This window comes from Fundulus heteroclitus, chromosome 17 (genome assembly GCF_011125445.2).
Source record: "Fundulus heteroclitus isolate FHET01 chromosome 17, MU-UCD_Fhet_4.1, whole genome shotgun sequence".
NCBI classification, from domain to species: Eukaryota; Metazoa; Chordata; class Actinopteri; order Cyprinodontiformes; family Fundulidae; genus Fundulus; species Fundulus heteroclitus.
Window position 1 is genome coordinate 11,132,455 of NC_046377.1, and position 27,792 is coordinate 11,160,246.

General features: G+C 41.1%; 1 protein-coding gene across 2 annotated transcripts; it reads left to right on the plus strand.

Annotated features, from left to right (window-relative positions):
- Positions 1–897: 897 nt before the first annotated feature.
- On the plus strand, positions 898–22,067 carry rassf8b (Ras association domain family member 8b). 2 transcript variants are annotated; one of them, XM_012851204.3, is made up of 9 exons: positions 898–1,227; positions 15,524–15,695; positions 16,947–17,297; positions 17,388–17,581; positions 17,664–17,870; positions 19,138–19,212; positions 19,466–19,588; positions 20,458–20,584; positions 21,318–22,067. In XM_012851204.3, the coding sequence occupies exons 2-9, from the start codon at positions 15,584–15,586 to the stop codon at positions 21,431–21,433; spliced, it is 1,305 nt and encodes a 434-aa protein (XP_012706658.1). In that variant the 5' UTR covers positions 898–1,227; positions 15,524–15,583; the 3' UTR covers positions 21,434–22,067. The 2 variants fall into 2 exon arrangements, with proteins under 2 accessions (XP_012706658.1, XP_012706663.1); XM_012851209.3 differs by having other exon boundaries at positions 903–1,227; positions 17,667–17,870.
- The last annotated feature ends 5,725 nt before the right edge of the window (positions 22,068–27,792 follow it).

The window sequence follows — 27,792 nt, forward strand, 5'->3', positions numbered from 1 at the left end:
ATGTAGTTTTTTTTTTTTTCCTGTTTTGTGTTTGGATAACAATGATGACAAAATCAGGCATATGAGTTGTGTATATGTGTGTGTATATATATATATATATATATATATATATATATATATATATATATATATATATATATATATAGACAATTTAGGACATAAATACACTTGGGTGGGTCCAGTGCTCAGATGCTATAAACATTTAGTTTTTGCAATATACAGTACGCTCGTCTTCACATCTACTTTCCAGGCAATTAAATACATTTTAATAGCTGATGAAGTAAAAGTTACAGCTTTCAAGTGATGATTTAGTTTAGTTGTAAAAACTAAAAAAAGCTATCCAAAACATCTCGGCTCTATGTGGAAAAAGTAATTACCCCTAAACTTAGTAGCTGAAGACATATTATGCCTTCAAGCATTTGCAATAATTGGCCACGAGTCTTTGAAGTTTCTGTGAAGGGATTTTCAATAGTTATTGGTAACTTCTCTGATGCCTCATTTGTTGTGCCCCTCGTGACGTCATCAATCCCAAAACCGTACTGATCAGAATTGGCAGCTTTTTTCTTCTTCTTCTTCTTCATTGCGATTTTCGGAACAGCAACATTTTTTTGGGTGTGAATCCAGCTGCCAATAAAACCCAAGCTGCATTACCTGGCTGAGCTTCTTTTATTCTTTTTTTTTTGTCGCCTTGTATTTTTTGGAGGGGAATACACCCCTGGATGGCGCCTTTAAAGGAAAGCACGTGTGCCCGCACAATGTTTCTGCTCCTCTGAAGACAGCATGAAAGTGTCTCTGACCGGGTCCATCATGTGTGCGGCAGGTACCACAGGTGCGCGGAAGCTTTAAATGGCTTCACCGTGCCTTGCGCAGCGCTGCGCTCTCCCAGTTCCGATTCACCAAGTCATGTCCCCGTCACTGATGGGCAGAGCATCAGATGCGTCCACCCCTCATGTCGGATGTCCGAAGAGGGGACGGAGGAAACTGGTGTTTGCATCCACATGGCTTCCTAGAGGAGGAGGAGGAGGAAGAGGAGGAGGAGGGTGCGCACCGTTAACTCCTGCAGGAGCGGAGAAGCACGGATTGAACGCGGGAGCTCAAACTATCAACCCGCTTTAACCGCGACAGGAAGGCGGAGGATTTCAGTACAGAGGAGACATATTGAGGCTCCAGAGCCCCAGGAGGGGGGTTGTAAATGCTCCGACAGACGACGAGCTGCGGCTCAATGAGGTATGTGGTTGAGAAAAACATATCAGCCACAATGTTGGCTTCCCGGACAAATGTACTATATAGTTTCACTCATCAGCTGTTGCGTAACTTTGCTATTTCTACTGTATTCTTTTTTCTTTTCTTCCTTATCCTCCGTCGTGAGCGACAACGCAAGAGAAGGGTTAAAGGGATTGACTCACGCAAGGAGGGCAGTCGTGCGTTTGTGCCCTGAGAACATACCAGATCAATGAGCCAGCAGGAAGTAGGTGTATGAGTGAGTGGACGGTCGGTGTGTGGGAGAGAGAGGCTCTGCTGATGAATCCCCTACTGCAGCTCACTCAGCAGCAGAGCAGTTTAAACCCAAACATGCCTCTGTTGGGGCCAGCGAGCAACAGCAGAGAGAATAAAATGTCCTGGAAGCTCATGTGTGATGAAAGCCAATTAAGGCCGCTCCATCACAGCCCAGGTGTGTTGATAGCAGAGACACTTTGATGCGAAGCCGGCCTAAAGCAGAAGCGAAGTAAGCTCCGAGTACTTAGAGCCACCAGAGCAGCAGGGGGCAGGCCAAGAGTGCTGAACTTGTTACACAATTTACTACTTTTAAAGGTATACTATGCAACCGGGGTTGAATTTTCCAGCGAGGCTCCCCCCAGAGGGCGAAAGTAAAAGTGCACTGTCGTAAAGATGCTCAGCTGTTCTGGTTTCTCTGTCAAGCCAGGCGCGGTTGTTTTGAGCTTAGCAGACAGGCGAACGCAACGAAAAGTCGAAAAAAACGGCAGTACAAACAATGACTAACACAGTGAAAGTATGAACATGCACACAGAGAGAGAGAAACCATTCCAATGTTACTTACAATCGCATCAGCAGAAACGCGAGGTCCACGTCAGCCTTGCAGCCTTCTTTTTCTTTTAGCTCTCGCCATTCTGAAAAAGCTTGCCCGATGTTCACCCGTGTACGACTCCTCTCTCTGTCCAGAGCCCTTTTCCTCTTTCTTGCCTGCTCCAACATGGGCTTTTGCTGTTTTCTCGCTGGTTCCGCCATGATAACTGCACAAATATCGCCACTGCGCTAGCAACGAGCATGCCTTTCACTGGGGGCGTGTAGCAGTTCTCGCCGTAAAGCAAGACAGACTCTCGTGATGCACCAGACTTCTGAGCCTGTGGGTGCGGGCCGAGAGCTCTTGCAATTGCAAGTACGGTATTTCCCCCACAGACCACCAGGGCGGCCGAGAAAAACTTTGTTCGACCTGAAATGACTCATTTAATCATCCAAAACGGTATGGAACAAATTAATTAACTGAAAAATGTTGCATAGTATGCCTTTAACGGTGACTCCTTTTGCATTACAGTTCCAATCCTTTTCCCAGTCAGCCCTGACTTCTAAACTCCAGAAATGTATCTGTGGACTACAAAAATCCCTTTTTTACGATTTTTTTAAAGCATGTTAAAAATACACCCTCTATCCCAGTTGTTAAATGAATTTGAGTCTACCAGCACACATTTGGTTGTAAGCTCAAAGAAGAGCTGATTTTGTTTATTACATTTCTCTTGTCAGCATTAATAACGGTCACGTCAGCTGTATAATGCTGAAATATTCTAACATGGATGATCACAGAGATTTGTAATAATGGATGCAAGTCCAACGTCCCTAAATCAGTGCCCCAAAGGCTATACATAGGTTGCTTTGAAAGCAAAAGTTGGTACAACACACTGTTAGACTCATGGTCATAACGGTCACAACAAGACTGATTGGTGCATATGTATGTTAGTTGCCGTCTTTAAAAGAGATCATTTGGTTTGTTGTGATATGAAATAACACCCTACTTAATGCCCAGGATCATACGATATGCAAATTATTTCATGATATGCATTGAAATCAAGTTGTAAAGTTGGTAAAATACAAATTATTGTCAGTAGTGAATACAACAGAGAGGCAAACAAAGTAAAATATGTCTGGTCTACAGTTGTAAACACTTGTTATATTGAGATAATTTCCAGAAATCAAATCTTAATATTGATTTTGCTGTAATCTTTTCAACAGATTAACAACAATGTGAATAAATTGATTAAGAATAGGCAGAGGTATGTGAGGACATTGTGATCTTGTTCGTTTAGCTTATAGCAAAGTTTGTACTCTACAACCAGCAGTGGTGGTCCTAGCAGAAATAGCGACCTGGGCGAACCCCTCCTGCACGCTCACACACAACGAAATGCACAACTTTTACCCAGACAAAGCCCATTCTGCAAAAAAAAAAAAAAAAAAACAATAACAAAAATTATTATTTTTTTTTATTATGGAACATATTAGAAACAATCAGAATTGAATTATTTTAACCTGATAGCAGCGAAAGCCATGAAATTGTATAATTTGTGTTAGAGAATAGTAAAATTTAATGGTTTTATAAATCTCAAATAATATTAAATAATCTACTTGAGCTCTAGCCAGTATTGAAGTTGCAGAGCAGAGTCCTTGAAAATACAAAAACAGCCCTTTGATTTAGCACAGAATCGTAATCTACTTTTTCTACAACAAATCTAGCATCTTTGGTCACAGCAATATTTTATTACAGTGCTTACACTGAGCACACCACATGTGGCACCCATTCCTATTGACTGGACTTTTTCCGGGCTCTTCCCGCTGGGAGGAGACCCCAGGGAAGACCCAGAACCCGCTGGAGGGGACTATATATATCCCGTCTGGCCTGGGAATGCCTAGGGATCCACCTAAAATGAGCTGGAGGAAGTCACTGGGTAGACGGATGTCTGGGTTTCTCTCCTGGAGTAGTTGGCCCCCGCCACCTGATCTCAGCTAAGTGGAAGACAATAGATGAAGACAAATTGGCCGTTCACCCTTATCAGACACCAAATGCTCAAAATGTTGTATGTTATGGGGAATTAGAGCTGTTTGGACCAAAATTTGTCTGCTTCACCTGTGATGTGACTTAAGAGCACTTTAAGTCACAAAAAAAAAGATTTTTAGCCAGAAGTCAGCTGTCCTGTCCTGGTAGTCATTTGCCTCTAAGACTTTTGCTGCTGCAAAGGAAACGTCTGAACAGGCTTACTGGAGTAAATCTTTGTCTTGCACCAGACACCCCGCCCCACCCCCCACCCCAACTTCCATCACATGGTCAGCTAAGCTGCCAGACTTACAGGCTTATTGGCTCCATCAATCTGATTAGTTTTAACTTCTGAGCTTGCAGGGCGGTGGTTTCATTGCTTCACCATGGTGATCCTGACATCTTTCCAGAAACTTGACATGTAGTTCGCGAAAAATGCTGCATGTGCACGCATGTTTGAGCATGTTAAAATCACACAGCGGCTGAATGCAGTGCTTTTCAGGCGGATTGCTTCCCTGAAGCCGTTGATTCAGCTCATTTAAGCTGATGCTAACTTTCAAGCAAACTCTGAACCAGAGGGAGAGACCGGACTAATTTAAAGATTGCTGTAGACATTACACTAAGAGGTAGGAGCAGGACACTACAGTGCAGGGAGGCGGCTTGCCAACTCTGAAGCACAGAGTCATCAGTGTATTACTGTATGAGAAAGGGCCACTGAGGACACTCCATCAGGGAAAGGGACATCTTGTTTCAGGACAAGGGTCCAAATCTAATTTAATTTCCTTGTATAGGAAACAGCTGCTGACATTAGCGTTTCTGGTTGCGAGTTTACCCGCGCAGCACCAGCATGGCTCTGAACATGACAATGTCTGCCACTCTGCAGCCTCAGCTCCTTGTTTTCCTGTTGTGGCCGTTCCCTTAATGTTACTCTAAGGCTGAAGAAGGTTTAACTAGATGTCAATTGGCTGTTGGATCGATTGCTGTCAAAATTGGCTTTAAACATTTGTCGATTTGTATTTATTCATTGCCCTATTCTTTTTTAAATAACTTAAATCTTATTTAAGTCAGATCGCCTTTCCATTGATCCACCTGATTAATCCCCACATTGGCCTATTCTTGGTCGCTGTCACCAGGAATTGGAGCATTTGCTAATCCTAAAACCCATTTAGGACAATAATATCAGTGGTTGTTGAAAGGAAACGGCCCAAATGTGTTTTAATGTCAAACACCTGGAAGACAGGTTAGTCATTTCCCAGTGAAAAAGACCATTACTCCTCCACCATTAACTGCCCACAATCCTGCAAAGATTAAACAATTGTGATTTATGGAAGGATGGAGGGAAGCGACCAAGCTAGTTAGTTAGTTAGATTACATTTAGAGGCCAGGGAGTAAACTAGGCCTTCTTAAACTTTTACAAAGTGAACACATGTTATCATGTTGTCTAAACGTGATGCAGTTCTGTATAGCGCAGCTGAGTTGCTCCATAGTGGGTGATTACCATCTTCTTTAAGGAGATTATATAACTGCTTTGTGAGTTGCAGAGGGAGACACGATCCCGAGCACCCCACCTAATCTCAAAAATTGAGAAACCCCGTCGCCGGGCACACCTCTGTGCTCTCTCGTACCCACATTGAGGGGAGACAAAGCGGAAGCAACAGGAAAGCACCGCTCGCTTCTTAATTGTTGCTGATTGTTTGGCCTCCTTTCCCAGACCATGCCCTCCAATCAGTCCGGTCGTCTGTGTGCAAAGCGTGGACAAAGCCAGGGCCCGGTCGCTATGGTGAGGGATTGTTTGCATCCAGTCATGCCACCGGCCATGTGGGCTCACGCACACATCGCAGCGCGCTCTTTTGTTTGAGCGCCATTCAGTGCTGCAGAACCCGCCACCCCTCACCCTCTGGGCTTCTGCAACCCCCTTTAAAAAAAACTGTCCTCTGATTGCATCACAGTCCTGAACTGCTGGCTACTTATTACAGAGTTTATTTGCCCAAAAATCAAAATTGCGATATATTACAACCATAATTGCGATTTCATTTTGACTTTTCTCAGTTTTTTACCTCAAGCAACAACAATGGCCTGTAGATAAAGAGGTTTGTAAACCAAGACTATTTAAAACAATACATTTTACTGTTTTTATTATTCAGAACGTTATTGTTAAAGACAATAGCTTGTTGAGTTGGACATCAATCCTTGTTCAACATAAATTGCAACCAACATAGAAGACCATGTGTTAAACAGTTTGGGCGTTTACTTAATGCTACGGTGAGATTCCTGAAAGTTTCTGGTAAAGAAGTATTGATTATGTAAACTCAAAAAACAACTTATAAAACTAGATTATCTCACTGCTGTAACTCTCTTCCCTTACATGTGGAGGCAAACCCACTTTAAACATATTACCGACAGCTAAAGGAAGCGTTTTATCCATTAAATGTTACATAGCCAAAAATTGCAGACCCATGCCATTTGGAAATTGCGTTTTTTTAAATTAAAAAAACAGATTCATTGTCCAGCCCTAGTTATTACAAGTAGTTGTGTTGGATGCATATTTTTGCTATATATCTGCTATAATTTATTGTCTTTCTTGCCTTATCTGGCTTGAAGAAACATAAGGGTCAGGAGTTCGACCATAATCGCTGAGTTTGTTAAACTTTAATTCAGTAAAAGACGGAGAACGTTGCGAGCTCAAGACGGCAGGAAATTAAGTGTTGGGTTTTCCTTTAAAGTCAGGCTCTAACTCTAATTAGTTGTCTTAGGACGTTTTACATTAACCGCCTCATGTATTTCTCGCTGTTTTTTGGGGAAGATCTAATAGGAGGCCCAGCCTTGGTGTGCTGCGTCTCCTCCCTGGCTCTGCCTTCCTGTGGCATCCCGAGAATGAAACTTCAGGGGAGGCAGCCTGAAGTCACAACTAAGATTAGCTCTGTGGTTTACAGCCCAGACAGCACAATATTTCTGACGTCGGAGTCCAAATGGCTGCTGCAAAAGTTGCCAGACTGCAGGGGTTGGAATTGATAGCAGCAACCTTTCCTATTCGCAGCAATTTCCCTGGCATTATGAGAGTAATGAAAAGCCAATACCCGCGCTGAACACATTACATTATTTTTCTGTCCTCTCCTAGTTGCTCAATTCTGATACGTAGCACTTTATGCTAGTAGCAGCACTTACACACACTGGCAATTTCATTAGGTCTACCCATTCAATGTTTGCAAGCAAAAAAAAGTGAATAAAACCTCCTGTCATCAGACTTTGTTGTGGATATTCACCATTGGAATAAATAGTTTTTTCATCTGAAGTTCTTTTCTATCTCTGTTAGTTTCACTGGCTAACTACGGCTATACTTCTCTAAAAATATTGCATTACTGTTCTCCTAGCAATGCAGATAGATGATACTTCTTGATGGGCGGCCTGAACACAACCCTCACACACAAAGTATGGGAAAAGTGTGTCAATTAAATACAGGAAACCTCTTTTGACTTTAAAATATGGGATATTTCTGTGTTCTAAGGCGTTGGTTGGTTCCCGACCCGGGTCCCCAAGGATCTCTGTTCTGCGTGTTTTAGACGTGTCTCTGTTCCAGCTCACCGGGTTCAAAAGAATGCACGACTTCCTCTAGAAGCCTCTTAATCATCTAGTCATTTAAGTGGTGTGTGGCAGCAAAGATGCAACTAAAACATTCAGGACAGGGGTATTCGAGGACTAGGATTGGGAACCGTCATCCCCTGTTCTAAGGGATGATGGTTAACCCTAAAAAGGGGGGATGGATGTGAATAAGAGTGCCTTCAAGGGCGAATCATTGGATAGCATTGAGCAGGAGCCCTGTTATCAGATGCTACCAGTGCGCAGCCGTTCAAGGTGAGACTGCTGACCTCAGGACCTTTACTGCACTTCTTACCTCCTCTCTCATTCCCTGTCCTATCTGTATTCTTCCAATAAAAGCTATTAGTAACAAAATTATATTTAAAAAAGGAAAGAAAATCATAGCTTTTTGATAGACACCCTGTACCAATGTTTGAAGCTTTTATTGTTAAGTAATGCTTGAGCTATTGATCTTGTGTGTTAAAGGAGTTGGCTAACAAAAAGGTGCTAGTCATGCATCCATAAATCGTATAAAGTTTGAAATCTTTTCATCAAGCAGGGGATTAGAAAGTGCTGAGTAGAAAGCATTGGGAGAATATCGCAACTATTTCAATCTGCTTCATAGCGACCTACCTGTGCCAACATAAAGATCTATTTTCTAACGAGTCCGGGCAGCATGTGAACATCTTTAGTTCAAAACTGCTAAAAACTTTGATCAAAGTAAACTTTGATTGGATTACTCCACACTAACCGGAAATTAAAAGAAAACGGTTTTATATTATATTTCATGTAAATTAGACAAAACGGAGCATCTCTAGTACCTTTTTCCCCCCGCTATCATCAGAACTAAATTAGAATTAGACCTATATATGGATCAGTCAAACCTGGAAAGGATTATTCTATACTGGTTCTGGATGATGCTAAACACAATTTGTGATTAGTAAAATGTTTCATGGAGAAACAGCTTTTTTTCAGGCTTTCCAAACGTATTGCTAAAAACTCCTAATTAATGTGTAGGGCTGTGCGATAGGGACCAAAAATAATATAGATATTTTTAGGATGAATACCGATATACAATTTTTATCTCAATGTGGTTTTTTCCCCCCAGAAAGTAATTATAAAATGGCATCTCTGAATAAAATATCTCATAGGCAGATTTTTTAACAAACAGCTGTAGATAAATATAAGACACAGCTGAAAAATAACCTAATGGAACACATAAAAGTATAATTCTAACGCAACATAGACCATCTCGATATGAACAATATAGTCTCATCTTATAACTCTTTTTACAAAATCCAAAAATTTTAAAAATCTCGATTTATTGCCCAGCCCTATTATTGTGTATTGTATTGCATTGTGAATTGAATGGATTAGTACACACCATAACGAGTATTCATATTTGTTAACAACTATTATTTAGCAGATGTTTCATTTTATATTTTTTTTTACCAAAATAACTCTAACAAAACGTTATATATAGCACTGTTTTAAATGTAAAGCTCAGTATGTTAGTTAATATTTTGTAATTGGTTTTCTGTTTTTGTTAAAGACGATTACAGGATGTTTTACAATTACTAACTTTTTGCGCAAATATCGTGAAACCGTGGTATTTTTTTTTACTCTGTTATCACACTGTGAGAGTCTCAAAGCACAAAGAAGTTAAGCGTATATTTATATTGCTTGTGGTTGAAGTATAGCGTTAAATTCTCTGTGCATGAATTGTTCAGTGGGGCTGAAATGTGCAGCGCCGAGTCTGACTCTTCATTAAATGGCCACAGCACTTCTCCCGCATGTTCTGACAAAACTGTCTGGATGCAGCTCAATGAGCGGCTCTGAATATGAGAGAGTGCATTTACAGCGGCGCGGTCCAAAAATAGAAACCCATGTCGCAGAATGCTAATTTATGTACACTCGCGTGGCATGATTTATTTATTTACATGCCGGAAGAGGGAGCATCAAAGTAAGTGCTGCTGAGGCCATAAAACGGAGACGATGGAAATGTTATCATGGAAATTCAGAGCCGCATTGCCAGCGGCTGCAAGGAGCGAGTGATGGAGGTGGCTGAGGCGTAGCAATAGTCTCCATAGTGACCGGAGAGCTGCAAGTTCCCGGCAGGGGAAAGAAAATCAAAGCTCATTTCCACGAGGAAACAGACTTCATCGGTGATGGAGTCGGAGCGGTTTGGGACAGAATTCAGCTTCACACTGTGACCTTTAGGGTTTCCAGGTCAGCGCCTCTTTAGCCTGGGGGCTTCAATAGTTATAAGCCGGTTTCCGTTGGCATCACCCATTGCTAGTCTCTAAGTTGCTCAGACAGCTCAGTCACACATGCATCCAGGAACTAAGCCTTATGGCGCTTGTAGTTCTGCTTATTCGGACCATTTAACATTTGAACATCTGCTGCTGCCACGCATACAAGAAGGAAAGCCCATTTCACAACTCTTAATTTCAGCTGGAGAAAAACAGAGATCACTCTGTAAGTTTTAGCAATTTTACAATACAAAAGGTTTCACAAGCTCGGTAGCCGGCGTTACCCTGATACTGAGAACCGGCCGATGTTTGCTTTCTGCGTGCGGTTTATATCTTTACCTTCGCCTAATGCAAACACTGGCAGCACAAGAATAACTGCCTGAGGAAATGCCAGCATGGGAGCTAATCACATATCAAAACATCCACAGAAACGCCAATATTAAAAAGAAACTCAACACACACCAGCACTACAAATAAACAGTTGCGCAATGTCCTAGAGTCAAATCAATCCCCCAACTTTGAAATCCATTATTTTGTAGAAGTGTAATATGTTTTTAACTTCAAATTCTTAAACTTCAATTCAGTGTCGGCCATCTTGTTTTATTTTATTATTTCTGTCCACCTCTGTAACAGTGCTGCAGATGAAGGTAATATTCCAGTCTTGAACAATAAAACTAACGACACATTTGCAAGCAAAAGGTAGTGCATGCAATCATCTCATAATTGTGACTAATAATATAGATGATAACAATATATTATTGCCAGAGTATTGGTGAGGAAGCAACATGTTAGTGTTACAGTTGCTGAAATTGAGAAAAGAGCACTAATGATATACTGTATCTTTTACTCTTTTTCACATCATATAACTTATAGTGATTGGTTGCGTCTATCCGTCAATAAATACTGACATCATAATGGTTCTAGTTTTGTAACTTATTACTAAAATGGTCCTTTATTGTGCAAAAAAAACAAGCTTTCTTCACTCTGTCAGCTACATTTCTGAGCACTGGCCTGAGGTTTCACTAGAAGAGCAATTATTTGACTGTAAACACTGTTGATTAGGAATTGTGTTGTCTGTTTTGTTTGGCTCTTTTTGGTGGCAGATCGTATCACAGAGCAGGGAATGACTTCGGCTTGATTACTCGCCTCAACGCTCTTGGAAAAACAACGTGTGCATCCAAATGTGGTATCATAACCGCTGACGTTCACAAGTTGGTGGCAGATGCCTTTTTGCTGAGTGCCATTCGGAGATCTCCTCACAGAACGGTCAACTGTGAACACCATGAATGCGTAAATGACCAAACACTGTCGCACAGGGTCGTGTCAGAGCTTTGCAAACCGTTTGACATGGTCAACAGCCGACATTTCATGCCTTTTACTGAAACCAGCCGCAACTCGTTTCCTGGCCTCATCTTCCTACGACGGCCATCTGCTTTGTTTCGTTTATCCCGCTGTTGGTCTAAGCTTTCACCTCGGACAGATGCGGCTCAGATGGTTGAGCAGGTTGCGCTCTAATTGAAGAGCGGACAGCTCGATCTCCCCCGCTCCTTCGCGTGCCAGGGTTCTTTGAGAAGACACACGGTTTGAAAGTTGCCTTTAAATCCAGAGCCACAGATGTGTGTTGCTCAGTAAATCAACAGCTCAGTCACCTTAAACCGTCTTATTAGCGGTGTCTCACAAAAGTACCCAAAACGGTTAAACTCGTCTCGTCTTGGTAAAGTCGAATTTAGCATCGAGTTTTATCCCCTGTAAGAGTGACACAAAGTAGTGCAAGATTGTGACGTGGAAGGAGCCTTAAACATGGCTTCTGAAATCTTTAGCAAAAAAAAAGCTAGCCCCCTTCACTTTAGTTTACCTTGCCATGCGTCATTAAAGTCCAGTGCAACCAAATTCTTTCAGAAGTCAATTAACTAGTAAATGAGGTTCGCATGTTTTTAAATTGATCCCAGTATACATCCAGCTGGTCTGTGAAGGCCTCAGAGGTTTGTTAGAGAACCTCAGTGAACAAACAGCATCATGGGGACCAAGGAACACAGCAGACAGGTCAGGGAGAAAGTTGTGGAGGTTTAAATCAGGTTCAGATTACAATACCATAACTCAAGCTTTACACGTTTCATGGACCACTGTCCAATTCATCGTTTAAAAAGGGAAAGAGCAACAACTGCAAGCCTACCGAGACATGGCCAGATACCAGGATTAACAGGTCACACGTCGCCCTGAACACACCATGCCCACGGTGACGCATGGCTGTCAGGGATAGATAGGTACACTGGTCTGATGAGACCACAGTGTAGGTTTTTCCGCCTATATGGAAAAGCCTATAAGTTTAAGGGAAAACTAACACTGCATATCACCCTGAACGAACAATAGCCATAGTGAAACATAGTGTTATTCAATAGAATAACAGTTTTCATTCCTTTTGTATTCTAGCTTATCATGTAGGTTAATACTACAGTCATCATTACGTCCTCCCGACCAATCACAACGCAGACCCAGGAACCCCCCCCCCCCCACACACACACACACACACCAAGCTCCACCTTCAAAGAGTTCAGAAAGCACACATTCTTTTTTCGTTTTTTAAAAAATATGCAGGTATGCTAAAAAAAAAATTGGTTGAATAAAGTTTGAATTTCGTGTTTGTGTGTTGTTTATGTAAAGATAGGTCGCTAAGAAACTGCATAAAATGGGCAGGGCTGCACTGAAAATATGTGTTTCGAATTTGTTGATAATTATCGATATTAATCAATATGATCTATTTTATCAATATGCTTTTTTTCTATATCGTCCAGCCCTAGGTGGCAGCATCATGCCTTTTCAAGATTATCTTTGTCAACCTATTGGCCTATGTGCGCAAGGCTTCGTATAAGGCCTTCAAGGAGAGATCCTTTGTTTTCCCACCGTGAATAGATTGTCTCAGAGACAAAACCTGCTGAGAAATCACTTTATTCTTTTCAGTTATTTTCTTCCTCTCCTGCTTTGAGCAGTCTGCATACAAATGAGCACATTATCGCCCCCTTAATAGCCTGTGGTAAAGCTGTATATCTCTGAACCTAACACAGTTGTTCAGCTAAGAACTCGAAATTCAAGCTGGATTTTATTTTGTAAAAAGGGCGGAGAAAAAAAGTATTGAATATCATGTAAATCATTGGTCCATCACCTAAAATCTCAAGAGTAATGTGAAAAAAAAAACGTTAAAAATGAATGCTTGACTGTTTTGACTACATTGCATTTCGCGTGCAGCACGATGCAACCTCCCTGGGGCTCCGGTAGTTAAATTACAGGAGGGAGAGCGGTCCCATTCCAGCTGTGATGAAGATGCTCGCTGCTTTTTAATTCCGTGTCAAAACGATATGAGCGGTGAAAAATAGGAGCTGATCTGATGGCCCGCTGCCGCAGCTCAGCCAGGTTGCGGGAGCGTTTGGGCTGCTGCGCTTTAACTGCTCTGCTGCTCTGGCAGCTGTTGAGGCGTTGCCAGCTTCATAATGACTGCCCCGCTGCTGATGCTTGTGTCAGCACTTTGGAAATGGCTCTCGTTTTGCGTCCGCACGCTCTTTTTCCAGCGCCGGGCAAATGAAAAATACATTGGAGCAGTTCTATTACACAGCTACAATTGCTGAACCACAGGTTTGCTCCTGCAGCTGTTCATCAGCAGCAATAAATGAATCTACTTCCAAAGAACAAGTGTCGACATCAAGTTTTTTTTTTTTTTTGGCTTTTTGCGTCCTCGCTGAGCTGGGCTCTCCAGTGGTTTGGAAGTCGTTTAGGAAATAGCCCAAAGGAAATGAAGCAAGCACGGGAGAGCTTGTTGATTTGGTTTTTATAATACACTGGTGGCCAAATTTAGGTTTGGCCTAAAATCTACGCCGAACATAAAACGATAAAGCGGCAATTACGGAATCTAAATGTGACGAAGCTGCTGGGTGAGAAGTGAGAGAGACATTATGTTATGATTCATGTTTGTGTCACAGAAACCGTCGGGAGAGCTACGTGTTTCCTCAGCCGCTAAATTGTCCCGAGTTTGGCTGATGGTGCACATTTGCCTTGTTAAAGCCATTTCACGGAAAACTGATCTCCTCTCGCTGTCTCAGTGTCGGATTGACGCAGCAGACAGAACTGAAAGGGCAAAAAAAAAAAAGTGCAATAAAAGTAGAAATAAAACTTGTAAAGCCTTATCTTGAGACGCACAAACACGTCAGCTTGTCTCAACACATCTTTTTGATCAGTCGTGTCCAACAAGGATATTTTTTTTTCTTCTATGTCACTCTGTGTTCTTTAAGAAGTCAACTATCGACAATCTTGGTAAGCACAGGACTCTCCATGCTGCTGCTCTTTTTAATAGCGAGTTTGGGAGCATTTCCTTTTACATCCCCTACTATTTGCTTAACAGTTTGGCTGCAAGATAAAGTCAAATCCTCATCCGGCCTTGTTTGTCTAGGTTCCAGTTGTTCAAATTGGTTTCTGAATGTAAATATTTGCAGGTTTAAGAGAGCGGCCGTGTACTTGTTGCCATTTCCTATCCATGTCAGAGCGACACACATCCTTGAGCAGCATATTTTCCTGTCTTTCCCATTTAAGAATGTGACTAGAATAAATTAGCCTCTCTGTCACTGTCTAACCACAGCTGCATTGTTTACAATTGAAAGCTTCTTTCAATTAATAGATTAAAAGATTAATTTTTTATATCTAACTTTTAAAGCATTAGCTAGGTGGCAGATTTGTTGTTTATTTAGTCTTGGGGACGAACTATCAACAGGGGGCTTCAGATTTATGATTATAGGTAATATTCAGTTTAGGCATTGGGGCACTGCTAGCTTCCCATGGAAACATGGTGCTAACCTTGAACGAATATTTCACAGTATCACGGCTTTTTCTCAAAAGATAAAAAAAAAAAAGGGCTAACAAGATCTAATTTTAGCGAAAACCGAAAAGAAACATTTAATAATTCTGCAGCAAAAATAATGTGACATATATTGGTTATGTGTAACGTTTCTGTATTGGTGGTTTAGGTTCAGGAACAGAGTTAGAAGAAAAGATTGCAGAAAACATATTTAGTAGTTGGACAAGTATAGAAAATTAAACCTTGTTGTTCTTTAAAGTGCATCACTGTGAGCACAACAAGCTAATTAATTATACAACAATAGCTGTTTAATTAATAAGGCTACTTGCTCAGGTAGCCACCCTGTAGTCAACTGCTTAAACATGCCGTTCGTAGCCAAACTGTAACAGCATTACCTTAATAAAAGTGATGAGTGGCCCTCCTTTAGTATTAACACTATTCTCCTTTTTTAAGACAGTTAGTGCATATAATTTAAAAAAAACAACAACACATAGACTATGTCTTATTGGACTGAAAAAAATCAAAACAGAAATTTTCATTTTCAAGCTAGGTAAAAGTTTGTTAGCCTTCTTTCAGCCAGCTGTCTGGCTGTGTGCAGCAACAGGTTTCTCATTTAAATTTATTTTAATCCATAAAAAAACAGTGTGATTAAAAATTTGATTGGGTTTGAAATTTCAACATTTTAATACTTTTGGATACCTTGTTCTCAGTAACGGGATTATGCCTATTTACTCACACTTCATCTTCACTATAATGCTGACTTTATACAAATTTTGAGAAATTATTTTCTTTCTCTCTCTTTTTGGCTTAAAGGTGGCGATAATAAACCACTAACAGGTCCCCCTGGTGGTGTGGAGGAATGAGGGCCTCTGGATGAAGGCCATGGAGCTGAAAGTCTGGGTGGACGGAGTACAGCGCATCGTGTGCGGCGTCACAGAGTTCACCACCTGCCAGGAAGTGGTCATCGCTTTGGCACAAGCGATTGGTAGGTTTAACGCTTCATGCAAAATAAAGACGCGTTTTGACATGCGACAGAAAATTGTGGCTAAATGCAAGTAAGAGTAGTCAGTGGGATGTAGATGATATTTTGTGTGAGATACATTTGCATATGTTCTGTGATGTGTTCGATACTGGGTGGGCAAGTTGCCAGATTGACTCGAGGTGATGCATTGCATAAAGATGAAAAGTGACTGGAGGGCATGAAGATTTTCCCCATAAATAAGCCCTTACAAAATGAGATGAGTCATACTGCAGTCTTTGGTTTTATTGACAAGTGCTGTGGAGCTGCAGCGAAGTAAGTTAGCAGGCTGCTTTTAATGGACAATATGGGAACCGTTTTGTGCAGAAGCCCTTTTTTTTTTTTTTGTAGATTAAAACCAACCTTTTAGATAAATTAGAGCTCAAACATGCCTGTCAAAGTGGCGGCACAGCAAGATGTGTGGCATTCGTTGTCCTTTTTGTCCTCTTTGCCTTTTGTTCAGGCCAGGCCACTTTGATGTAAATGGCTGCAGTGATGAATGCACCTCGTTTTTTTTTTCTTCCTTTTTTTGTCACAAAGATCCTCACTGTGCAGGATGGAGAGGGGGGGGGGGGTGAAACAGGCAGTGTGCTGCTCTTATCTACATGTGTACAGACTAGAACGCAGGGTACACAGCCACACAGCGCATGTACACACAGCAGGAAAAGCGTGAAAAACTATTGAGCCTCCAGCCTCCTCACAATCGCCGCTTGTTGAGTTGAATTTTCCCACCGTAAAACTCTTTCAGTCCACGTTCTGGTGGGCTTCCCCGAACGCGCTGGTGGTGCACGAGCGTGGGAGAGCCGTGAAAGAATTCAAAGACTGAGTTTGGTCCTTTTCATGGCTTAAAGATGACTTTCATGCTTTGCAAGTTTATTTGGACTTTGTTGATGGTAAAGCATCAGAGTTCTCGTATAGACTCTGCCTTACAAAAATTTTTCATAGTTTTGCATGTTACAGCCACAAGCTTCAGCGTACAGAATGTAATTTATTGTTATTTTATGTAACAGCGTGTTATTTATTCATATTCAGCCTCTCGCACTCACTCCCATGTAGAACCACCTGGAATTGCGGCCGACACACACAGAGTTTCTTGCACCATTCTTCTTTGCAAAATAGCTTCAGTTCATAGCTTCCTTTGCCTTTTCAGTTATAAATATCCACATATGAACACTAATCGGCGTCGTGGATGCTCTAATTCGCCTTTCTTCCTTCCAGGACGAACTGGCAGATACACTTTGATCGAGAAATGGCGAGACACCGAGCGCCACCTGGCCCCGCATGAGAACCCCGTGGTGTCCCTCAACAAGTGGGGTCAGTATGCCAGCGACGTGCAGCTCATCCTCCAGCGGACCGGCCCCTCCATCAGCGAGCGGCCCACCTCTGACGGGCTGGCTCGGGTCCCGGAGCGGGGCCTCTACCGGCAGAGCCTCCCGCCTCTGGCCAAGCTTCGGCCTTCGGGGACGGACCGCTCGCTCAGACGCAGGGAACCCAAACGCAAGTCTCTGACCTTCACCGGCGGAGCCAGGGGCCTGCGGGAAATATTCGGAAGAAGCAAAGACGCCGAAGGTATCGCTACAGCAAATACAAACTTGGGTGTTTTTTTTTTTTCATCCGTGCCCTCAACTGCATGGCCGTCTCTTTGGTTTTTACCGTCAGCCAAACAGCCTCAGCAGCGCGGCGTTAGTCTGAACCTGAGCAGAGTCGGAGGCGTTGGACCGGCGTCCGCGCCTGGGAGTCCGGCCAGGGAGCTCAGCCGGCTGGTGCAGCTGCAGAGAGACAAACTGCAGGCCCTGGAGAGCCGTCTGCTGGGCTGCGAGGCCGAGCTGCGAGACTGGGAGGAGGCCAGAGACGTGAGCAAACGCCGCCGCCAACCGAGCATCCCTGTGACGAAAAAGGCAAACCGTGCGGCGACTCCGATTATTTTCCACTTAGCAGGAAGGAAACCTGGAGGACGAGCTGCTGGTCCTGGAGCAGCAGGTGAGGAGGAACAACGCTGAGATGGAGGAGGAGGAGTTCTGGCAGAACGAGCTGCACATCGAGCAGGAGAGCGAGCGGCAGCTGCGGCGGCAGCTCGCCGAGCTGCAGGGCCGCGTGCGCAACTGCGAAGCCAAGCTTTCAGAGTACTTAACGCGCATTCAGGTGAGCCCTTCGCCGCAGAGAAGCTGCGTGATTTCGCTGTTTTTTACCGGAGCTGTAAACGGCAGGAGTCCTGTACTGTGGCTCCACATCTGCAGCTGGTAGTAGAGCGCCTTGAGCTGCTGGCATGTTATGTTACAGACCCATACAAGGTAGAGCACAATTGGGAAGTAAAAGATTTGGAAACTTTGGCAGTCATAAAACAACACCTGTGTAATTTAACTTCAGTGTAAATCCAGCCGTTGTGTGAAGGTCTCAGGTTTTTGTCAAAGAAGGAAACTGTTACCTGACTAGCAGACAGGTCAGGGAGAAAGTTATAATGTATAAGAAGCTCAAACCAATGTCACAAGGTTTGAAAATCTCACAGAGCAATCTTCATTCCACCAACTGCATATCCACCAAGACATTCCCGTCCACCTGAACTAGCCAGAAGAGCCTTAATGAGAAGCAGGCAAGTGAGCAGCTCAGCCGGGAGAGTTTTTAAACAATTCTTTGTCCTCGATTCATCAAATCTGAGCGATGAGGGAAAGTGGTGGAAGCCACTGTTAAAATAAAGCTATTTGAAGTCCCCAATGTGCAGTTTGACACAACCTATGAGGAAGACAAAGTAAACATGGAGAACAAAGAAGATGAAGGCAAAATTGAGTGCAAAATGCGAAATATGGAGGAAAAGTCTTGAACCATAGTGGTTCATGGGATCCTGGAGTGTGTGAGCTAGATTCAGCTGAGATTCAGTTAATTTCTAAAGGTATTTTATTAATCCCAAATGGAAATGAAATGTTAACTCATCATGGCTGGGGGGCATATTTTCAGCATGCATACAAGCGGACCTCGTTTGGCTCCGAGCGTTTATGTGTTGGAACGACCCGGTCAAAGTTCAGCACTAAATCTAATTAGGAGTCTGTGGCAAAGACTGGAAAATTAAAATGAACAGATGCTCTCCAGCCGGCCTGATCCGGTTCAAACTATTTTGCATTAAAGGACAGACAAAATTTCACTTTCTAGAAGTTGCAAAGTTGGTCAAGACACGAAGCGTTAACGCGTTCTTTTCAGAGGCTTCTAAAAAATAAAATAAAAACTATGTATACATTTTCTTTATTTTACGTTGGTTTAACACATGAAACTGGAAATAAATACATTGTAGATTGTGGGTGTGAGAGGAAAAACACGAAAAAGTTCAAGGGGTACAAAATCTGTTGCCAGACAAGCGATGTAAAATAGATGACCGTTTCCACGAAGCTTTTGCAGTGATGTCTGCTGCTTTGTTTAGAGTATGGAGACGGGCTTGGAGCAGGAGCGACTGCAGCAGGAGGCTGAACTCAATCTGAAGGTCAAGGAGGAGGAGGTACAAATCAGTTTGTCTTTCTTTCCCAAACACACACCAGGCCGGGAAGAGAAAGGAATGTCCTGTGTTTAAAGAGCGGGCCAATGAAAGGCTTGTCCCAAGCAGAGGTTTTATGCTGTCACGAGAAATTATTCATCTCAACATCCCTTTTTTTTTATCACCCAGTAGACGTTTATAAGTCTTTCCAAGTCCCTTTGCTCGCTTCCCCTTTTTAAACCTTTGATGAGTGTTTTCCTTCCACTTCTGACTCCAGGTGCAGGTCCAGCTGGAGAAAGTGAGGGCAGAGCTGGAAGCGCAGAGCCAACAAACGGCGCGGCTGGAAAGCAGCTGCAAGGCGTTGGAGCGATCGCTCTGCCAGTCGGGTAAAAGTCTCCAGGTCAGCTCACATTTGCTCTTTTTTTTTTAAATCGGCCTTTCCTGGCACCGCAGCTTCAGAGCCGACGGCCATTTACAGCCGCGTTTCTGGAGTTTTGCCCTCCAAAAAAAAAGCTTCCAAACAAAAAATGGTTCGAAAGTTGGGGAGAAAGTTTCAGAAAAGGTTGTGAAAGTTATTTTTTTTTTTTTTATGAAAAGACTGGATAAGTCGGTGCCGCAGAGAGAAGCCAGTCATCCGCGCACAGGTGGAACCGCAGAAGTCTGAGCTCCTCAAATTGAGGCCAGCGATGCTTGCTGGGATGTGCAATGGATTTTTGCTTCTGTGCTCCCTCTTATGAAACGAAATTCCCTCCGCAGACGGCATCTGCTGTGATGTGAGAAATATGATGTAATAAGACGAGGAAGGGAGGGTATTAACGGCATTCTTTGCCTGATTAGAGAGGCGCGTAATAAGTACGCAATCCCCTCCCTGAGGTTGCTTAACCGTCGTGCAATGCGCTTTTGCAACTGGGTTACGGCTTGAGGGATCTCGAGCAGATTACACCACCTTTCAGTAGTATGTATACCTCTCACGTCTTGTCACACTCAAACCACAATTCTTAGAAATGTTTTATTGGGATTTTATGTAATAGAGCATAAAATGCCTATTTTCCTGTAATATAGCTCAAGCTTAAAGACGTGAGAGTGTGTTTCTTTGAACATTAGCTTAAAGTCTTACTGCAGCTTGTCATCGGAATTTAAGTCTGGACCATTCTAACATGAATTTAAGTTCACGCGGTTTGAATATGAACGTATTATCCGTACAGTGAGATAAAAGACGAAAGGAGGAGACGTATTTAGTCACCACCGGGTTTTTGTTTTCTACCCCAGGAGAAAGAGCAGGAGCTCGAGCAGCTGACGAAGGAGCTGCGGCAGGTCAACCTGCAGCAGTTCATCCAGCAGACCGGCACCAAGGTCACGGTGCTGCCTGCTCAGCCTACAGAGGAGAACAACAATGGTGAGCACGAGCCCCCCGACAACTGAGAGCAGACACAAACACGCACGCAAGCATGCACACGTCTGAGAAAAGAGTCCGTTTCATGAAAAGTTCAATTTCATAGCTCATTACCCTTTTGGCTGATGTGTTGTTTACACGCTAACGGTGTTCTATCTGTGTGAACTCAGTGCCACCTTGTGGTCATATTCAGAATAACACATAATATTGTATCCGGATGAGGCAGAGCTGCTTAAAGTCTGACAATTTTAGTTTAGGTTTCAGTTATTTCTGCAAAAAAAGACTGGTGGGTTCTTAGTGAACTCTTGTTAACTAAGAACTGGTATTCTTGCTTTGATGATCTTTGTCTTAAATGTAAAGTGTATTGCAAAAAATGTTTTCTTCTTTTTTTAGATTAGATTAGATTCAACTTTATTGTCATTACACAGGTACAGGTACAAGGCAACAAAATGCAGTTTAGGTCTAACCAGAAGTGCAATAGCAGCAAGTGCAGGATAAGCAGTGGTTCCATATGTACAGGACATGGATTATTACTGAGTAAATAAAGAGATGTATACTATTATAGACAGAATTTTACTGATTGATTTGTCCTATGAGTATAATATATAGATAACTAGTATTGTGAACTAGATTTACAGCTGGATATGTATCGAATATAGTATACAAATGTATATGTAAGCAATTGTGAATAAACAGTCTTATTATGATTATTATTATTATTATCTTGTATCTACAGAAATGGAGTGTGGCTCTCTGAAACGACTTGGCTCCTCGCGACTATTACCCAGCGACCTCCGTGCTCTGCAGAGCAGGGTCTCCTCCAACCTAAACCCAGAAGGCATCTATGTTTGACTCCGCGCTGCTGACGCGCACCGCTGGGTGGCCTAATATGTTTCTGCAGCTAGGTATTAACACGGGACATCTGAGAATCCTCTTCAGAAAGAACTCCTACACCTCCATCTTACCGGCACTGGGACATAAACTGATGTCATTTTTGCTGTCTGCGCTCTCAGGCTCGAGTTAGTTTTCCTCCTGAGGTTAAGAAACCAAACAGCTATAAACCAGCAAAACTTTACTTTTTTGCATTTGGACGCTTGAGGCGAATGCTTCAGACTTACTGTAAATGAAAAGAGAATTTCAGGAGTTTCGAATTAGGTAAGAGTAAATGCATGAGCATGCACGAACACATCTGTTCTATAACGTTAGCCATATCTGATTGCCTTACTCTGGATTAAAAAAAAAAAAAAAAACCAGACAGGGAGAAAAATTAACTTAAAGCAGAACTCAAGGTAGCTTTTGAACGCCATAACAAATATATATGTTAAGCAGCATTTCAGGAGACTGCTGGGCATATCTGATGTCAGTGTACTTTAAAATTTGATCTGGTATTTTTTTATACATGGGTCAAGAGTTTTATATTGATTCATTGGATTTAAAGTAGCCTTATACTTTGTTTTTAAACTATGAGGTAAAACATCCACTTATATATAAAAAAACATAGGACGTAAAAACTGATTATGTGGGCCTATAGAGTAAAATGCATGTAAAATCAGTAAAACAACTAACGTCAACTGAGTGGCCACCAGGTGGCGACAAACACACATAATTCAGGTGAGTAAAGGTAATGCGAATCGACGTCATCTCTAGATGTTAGGTTGTTTTATGGGCTTCTTCTAATAAACACTCTGGTCATGTTTGTGTATATATATATATATATATATATATATATATATATATATATATATATATATATATATATATATATATATATATATATATAAACAGCTTCAGCACTTTAGATCTGAATGTGTAAAGGTGCCACTGTGTATTTTTTTCATTTTGTTTTTAACAGCTAAACAAAATAAAGATGTCTTATTTTAACCAAAGCTAGTGTAAGAAAGGTAACAGTTAGATGAATGTAATTTTATATAAAGATGTAAAAGATGCATATATATGAAAAATAATAGCATACATTATATTTTTTTGCTTTGTCGCACAACAAAACGGAATTTGTCGGGAAGTGAAACATACGTCTCCATAACATCAAGTTTCCATACAAAAGGTTTTATATGCCAGCTACAAAACAGTATCTGGTTCCACAATATGTATGAAATCAAGTCCAGAATGATCTGAAAATGAATTGAAATGTGAATAAAGCATCCTGTACTCCCTTCTGAGTACAGATTTAGCATCCAGTGAGATAATGTGTTGTGATTCTGATGTTACAGGAAGAAATCAGGGGGTCTAATGAAAAGTTGTGGCACGACATCCGACATTAAAGCAGTCTTGATCGTTGTTTGAGACTCTTATTTTGGAGTAAAAAAGGAACCAGTTATTGAGCTGCCCCGCAATGGTAACAACGTTGACTAATAAAGACTTCTCTTCTGGCTAGCTGACAACACTTGTTTACAAAAGCATTTTAAAAAGCCCCCACCACTTCTGAACTTTTTAATGCCGCATTTAGCAGCACTATTGGCACTCAGTAGAAAGAAAGCAACTTGACACAGTGATAGACAAGATAAGAATGTTTTGTAATCATGGGTACAATACTTGAGCCGCCATTGACAAAAGGTTTGGCATTTACCAATCCATGATGGAAGAAAGTACAAAAAAAAACAAAAACGTTAACACTTGCATAGTCTGAAAAAGAAATCCTATATTTGTAAGGATTGTAAGGTAATATAGCTACACACCACTAACCATTAGCCACTAGCAACGCTTTAAGTAAGAGCTTCGGATTGGTGCCAAATTAAAGGGCTTTTTTCAGTTTCGGTGTCTCTGTGCTTAATTTAATCATCTCTGATTAAAAATCTAAAAAAAATAAACTTTTTAGATCCAGTATGTTATATGGGAATTGGGAAACCTGTAGTTCTAAAAAAAATAAAAGGCTTAGTTTTCCTAAAAATATTGGCAAAATCTTATCTCGTTTTAGCAATGAAATAACAGCCGATGAAGCAGTAGCTATTTTGTCCATTTCTATTGCCCTAATACTGTAATAACTTGCCAACAACTTATTAAGCGCCCACTAGCTTATAATGTTATTGGGTGCCTAATAATTAGCTAGTGACAGCTTTTGACCACTTTGTTACTCTACATCTGGAAAATATTACAAACATATAGTCATGTTCAAAGAATCAGAATAAAAATCAGCTCTTACAACCACAATTAAAAGGCGGGAGCACTGCATAGCCTCAAAGAATGAATAAGACAATAAATCCATGACACCAATTTTGAGGCTCCTATCCCACAAAAATCTTTTATTTCCCAGAATTTCAGCGTTATGTTTGTATAATTACAATATTGGTTGAAGTTGTTACATTTTCAAGGGATTTTTTTTAATGCTACACCAATAAACAACAACCAGGCATTAATGTCATAACTTGTAGCGTCATTAGCAAGCTATTACATTATTAGCTTTGTTGCCTTTAAAATAACTAAATTATGACGTTACTGGCCTTTTTGTTGCATCGTTGTTTTCTACAGTCTCAACAAACAAACATTTTTTTTTACACTGCTTGCTGATTTATTTGGGCTTCACACTGGCGGGTGCGTGGAACGTCGCTGCCTAACACGCTTTTTCAGCTCTGGAACAGAATTCCTAAGAGGCAGCTCTCTTGTTTCAGAGCGCGTTTAATTTCTGCGGCTATAAATCTATCCCACTCATCCACGAGATTGAAGTTTTCTTCCAGACTGATAAACAGCCTCAGCTTTTTGTGTTTTCTCTCCAATTACTCCATTTGACGAGCTGCAAATCCAACTTGAGCCTTCGGTGAAGACACCCCCCCCCCCCACACACACACACACACACACACACTTATGCTGAGAATATGCAACAACAAAGCGAGGTCCACCTTGTGCTTGTTTAGCAGCGATCCCCCTTTTAGTCGGGCCTTTCTGTAATCGTCCGCCGACTGAAAATTATTGTTCTCGTCACGGTAAATGTCTCAGCTGGAGACTGCAGGAAAAGGAACGTTTTGAATAATGACATGCTTTACCGAGAAGAAAAGTCCACATACCACGTCAGGCTATTTTTTACACCGGATTGAAGTCTTATATGTGCAGAGTGCCGGGCAGTAGAGTGCGTGTGCATGCTAATGTGAGCTTGTTGTATTTGGTCGACCAATTAATCGGCACCAAGGAAGGGTTTTTATCCCGTTCTCTAACAAAGGATGGGCTCAGCAGAAACATGGCAAAACCTCCTCATTATTTTCATGCTTTTTTTTTTTTTTTTTATTTCCATTTGACAACAATAACGCTTCCGAATGTAAAACACATTTGTGCTGCTGCGTTGAAACATAAAGTCGGCCGTCATTGCCTGGATGTGCTTTTTTTTTTTTTTTTTGTTGCCTCCTTCCGATTCAAGCCGAAAGACGTCACCAATAATTGGCTTGTGTTGTGCCATCCGAGGAGCGCGCGCACAAATGAGATGATGGAGCCATTACGGAAACAGCCATCACGAGGTTTTAAAAGCTATTTGAGAAAACGCCGTGGCCCAGGGATATTTCAAGGCACAGAATCACCCAGATGAGAATGGACGGAAAGTAATTACGGATAAATGCTTTTCGCAACGTCTCGGTTCATTTGACAAGTTAAATCGAATGTTTGCTCTCGTGGGGACTTCGAGAGTTTGACAAGTTGTTGCGCTGCCTCCCAGACGTCGTACAACAAGTGATTATTGTGCACCGGAGGAGATTTAGGGCAAAAGTGTTTGAGTTTCTCAAAGTTGGCCCGTGCTGTGATGACAGATGCACCAGCATATACACGAACAGCACAATCAGGACTTTTTGTTTAAATTTGGGCTGTGCGGTGTAATCCTATACTTGACACATCCCTCAAGTTGTTCATCATGTTACATTAGTCTGCTATTTAATGCTAGTAACTCAAGATATTCTAATTTTGTATCGCTTAATGTGCTTTTTTTATCTGCCAGGATAACTCTTACAGTTCAGGTACTATTTGGTAAAGAAATAGTCGGATGAAAAAGAATTAGGTAAACATGTTGAACAAAAGTATTTAAAAAAAAAAGATGCAAAATTAATAACCTGCAACTTAGTTCTGTGATCATTGCTTCATGTCGTCTTGTTTCACTTGTGACTTATTTATGTAAAACATGTTAAAGCATGAAAGCTTCAATTTCCCTTCTTGGCTGTAACACCTCCTAGTGTCATCCTTCTGGTTCCACTTGCTTCTTCAGGAAATTAAGTCATATTATGAAAAGCATCAGCCATCAAGTTATTTCCATTGTATTAACCCCACTTACTGTCTTAAAAATGTCTTCTATGCAGCGTCAACCACGTTTATTTGCAATCCTGACGGAGAAAAAAAAAGAAGGAAATTCATATTTTATTCCAGTAACATAATTTTACACTGAATTAAAAAAATCATAATATTAATTTGAATATTTATTGTGGGGAATATTCCAAATTAAGATTTTTTCCCCCTACTTTTCCCCTACACTTAACAGAATTCGTGGGACCAATGCTGCTGATACTTTGTACAGCTGCTTTTTGGCAATAGGGTATTCTTCTTCTTCTGTAACATTTAACTCTTTCAAAGTCCTGGTTCTTCTCTCTACGCCAGCTTTGCCCAGGAGATTGATTTTGTTTCAGGTGGACCATTTCTGTGCCGATTCGATCAACTCGTTTTCACTTCCTCAGCCTATTTTTGTTGAAGATCTCCTGGAATTTCAAAGACCATCTCATGCCATACTCATACAAGGTTCCTGGGGTCCTTGGAACACAAACCCTCAAGATCACAGAATCTCTGCAGTACTTGACAGTACGAGCCATTTTGTTTTCAGATTCACTTTTCCACATCTCCCAAATATGACATGAAGACAGCTTCTAATTGATGGATGGGGACTAAGTGTCCACAGGATGCAAGTCTACTCTTGCTCTTTTAATATTTGCTCTGACTGTATATGTGCAGGTTTTTATAAGTAGATGTTTTCTTGTAGCCATTTCCTGACTCATGAAGATTAACACAAGTCTGCTTTACATGAATGACTTGTTCTCTTGTCTTGTCAATTTTGAAGAGTGGGTAAGAGAAATGGGTCTATGTGATATGAAATGTACACCCAGGATAACAAAAGATCTGAAGTATTAATTGAAGGTTCATAGACACTTTAAACAGCTTTTAAAAAAGCTATAAAGTATAAATTAACAATGTTTCACTTAGCTGTGGGATTTCCCTACCTAATGAACTCAAGATGGGATTTATCAGCAATGTTCATATGCAACTGCAGTTAAAGCTTAATCCATATTTAATGTTTTACTCATTACTACGGGTGCCAATAATGTGAAGGAAAGGGGCACAGAGTTTCACTAAATAGTGAGTGGAAGCAAAAATCAAGTGCAACAAAAGTATAAACCACTGTTGTTAAATAGACATTTTTTTTTAAATGTGGAGGAAAAACACAGTGTTCATTCATGATCCTCCACTTTAGCTGCTGCAACCTTATATCTCAAGACCAATTGAATCCTATTTTGTTGGCATTAAATAATTAATAATCATCATAATATTTGAAAGTATGTTTGCATTATTTATGTTTCATTAAATAAGTGAATAAAAACAGAACAAAGGCTCATATATGAAGCCTAAAATAATTTTCATCCTACCAGGTAATTTGGGACCAAACAGCAGCGCGGAGGCTGACTTAGACCTAAAATATGATTTTTGACAGATCAATTTGTCACAATTAAACAATACAATTACTTCATTGAAATAAATTAAATGTTCATATATTTAATTTTATTCATCAGGTTGTCTTAGGTGGTTTAACTAACTGTTGATTCTAACAAGAATTAACAGTTTAGCAACCTAAATTCAAAGCATATTTTCAGTCTTCAATAACTGATGTTCCTTGTTCTTTTTCAATTGGCTTTTTTTTTTTCTTTTTGACTTGTTTTTTGTGTTATGATCCATAAGTGGAGGCAAATGTGCGATCAAATCAGGTCTTCGAAGTAAACATTATTCGTAATCTATAATCTATCCTAAAATGTGCTCTGATGTTCATAGAAACACTTGTAAATGCTTTTCCCCCATATTAATATACAGAAAAATAGAAAAAGGGTTGCCATACCCAGTATTACAAAATCAATTATAAATTTGGACATTAGCATGAGTTGCTGTGAAATGGAGGCTTTTAAAATTTTATAAATACAGCCTGCAGTGATATTTTTTTCCTCTCGCCTTATCACATATTAGATGTT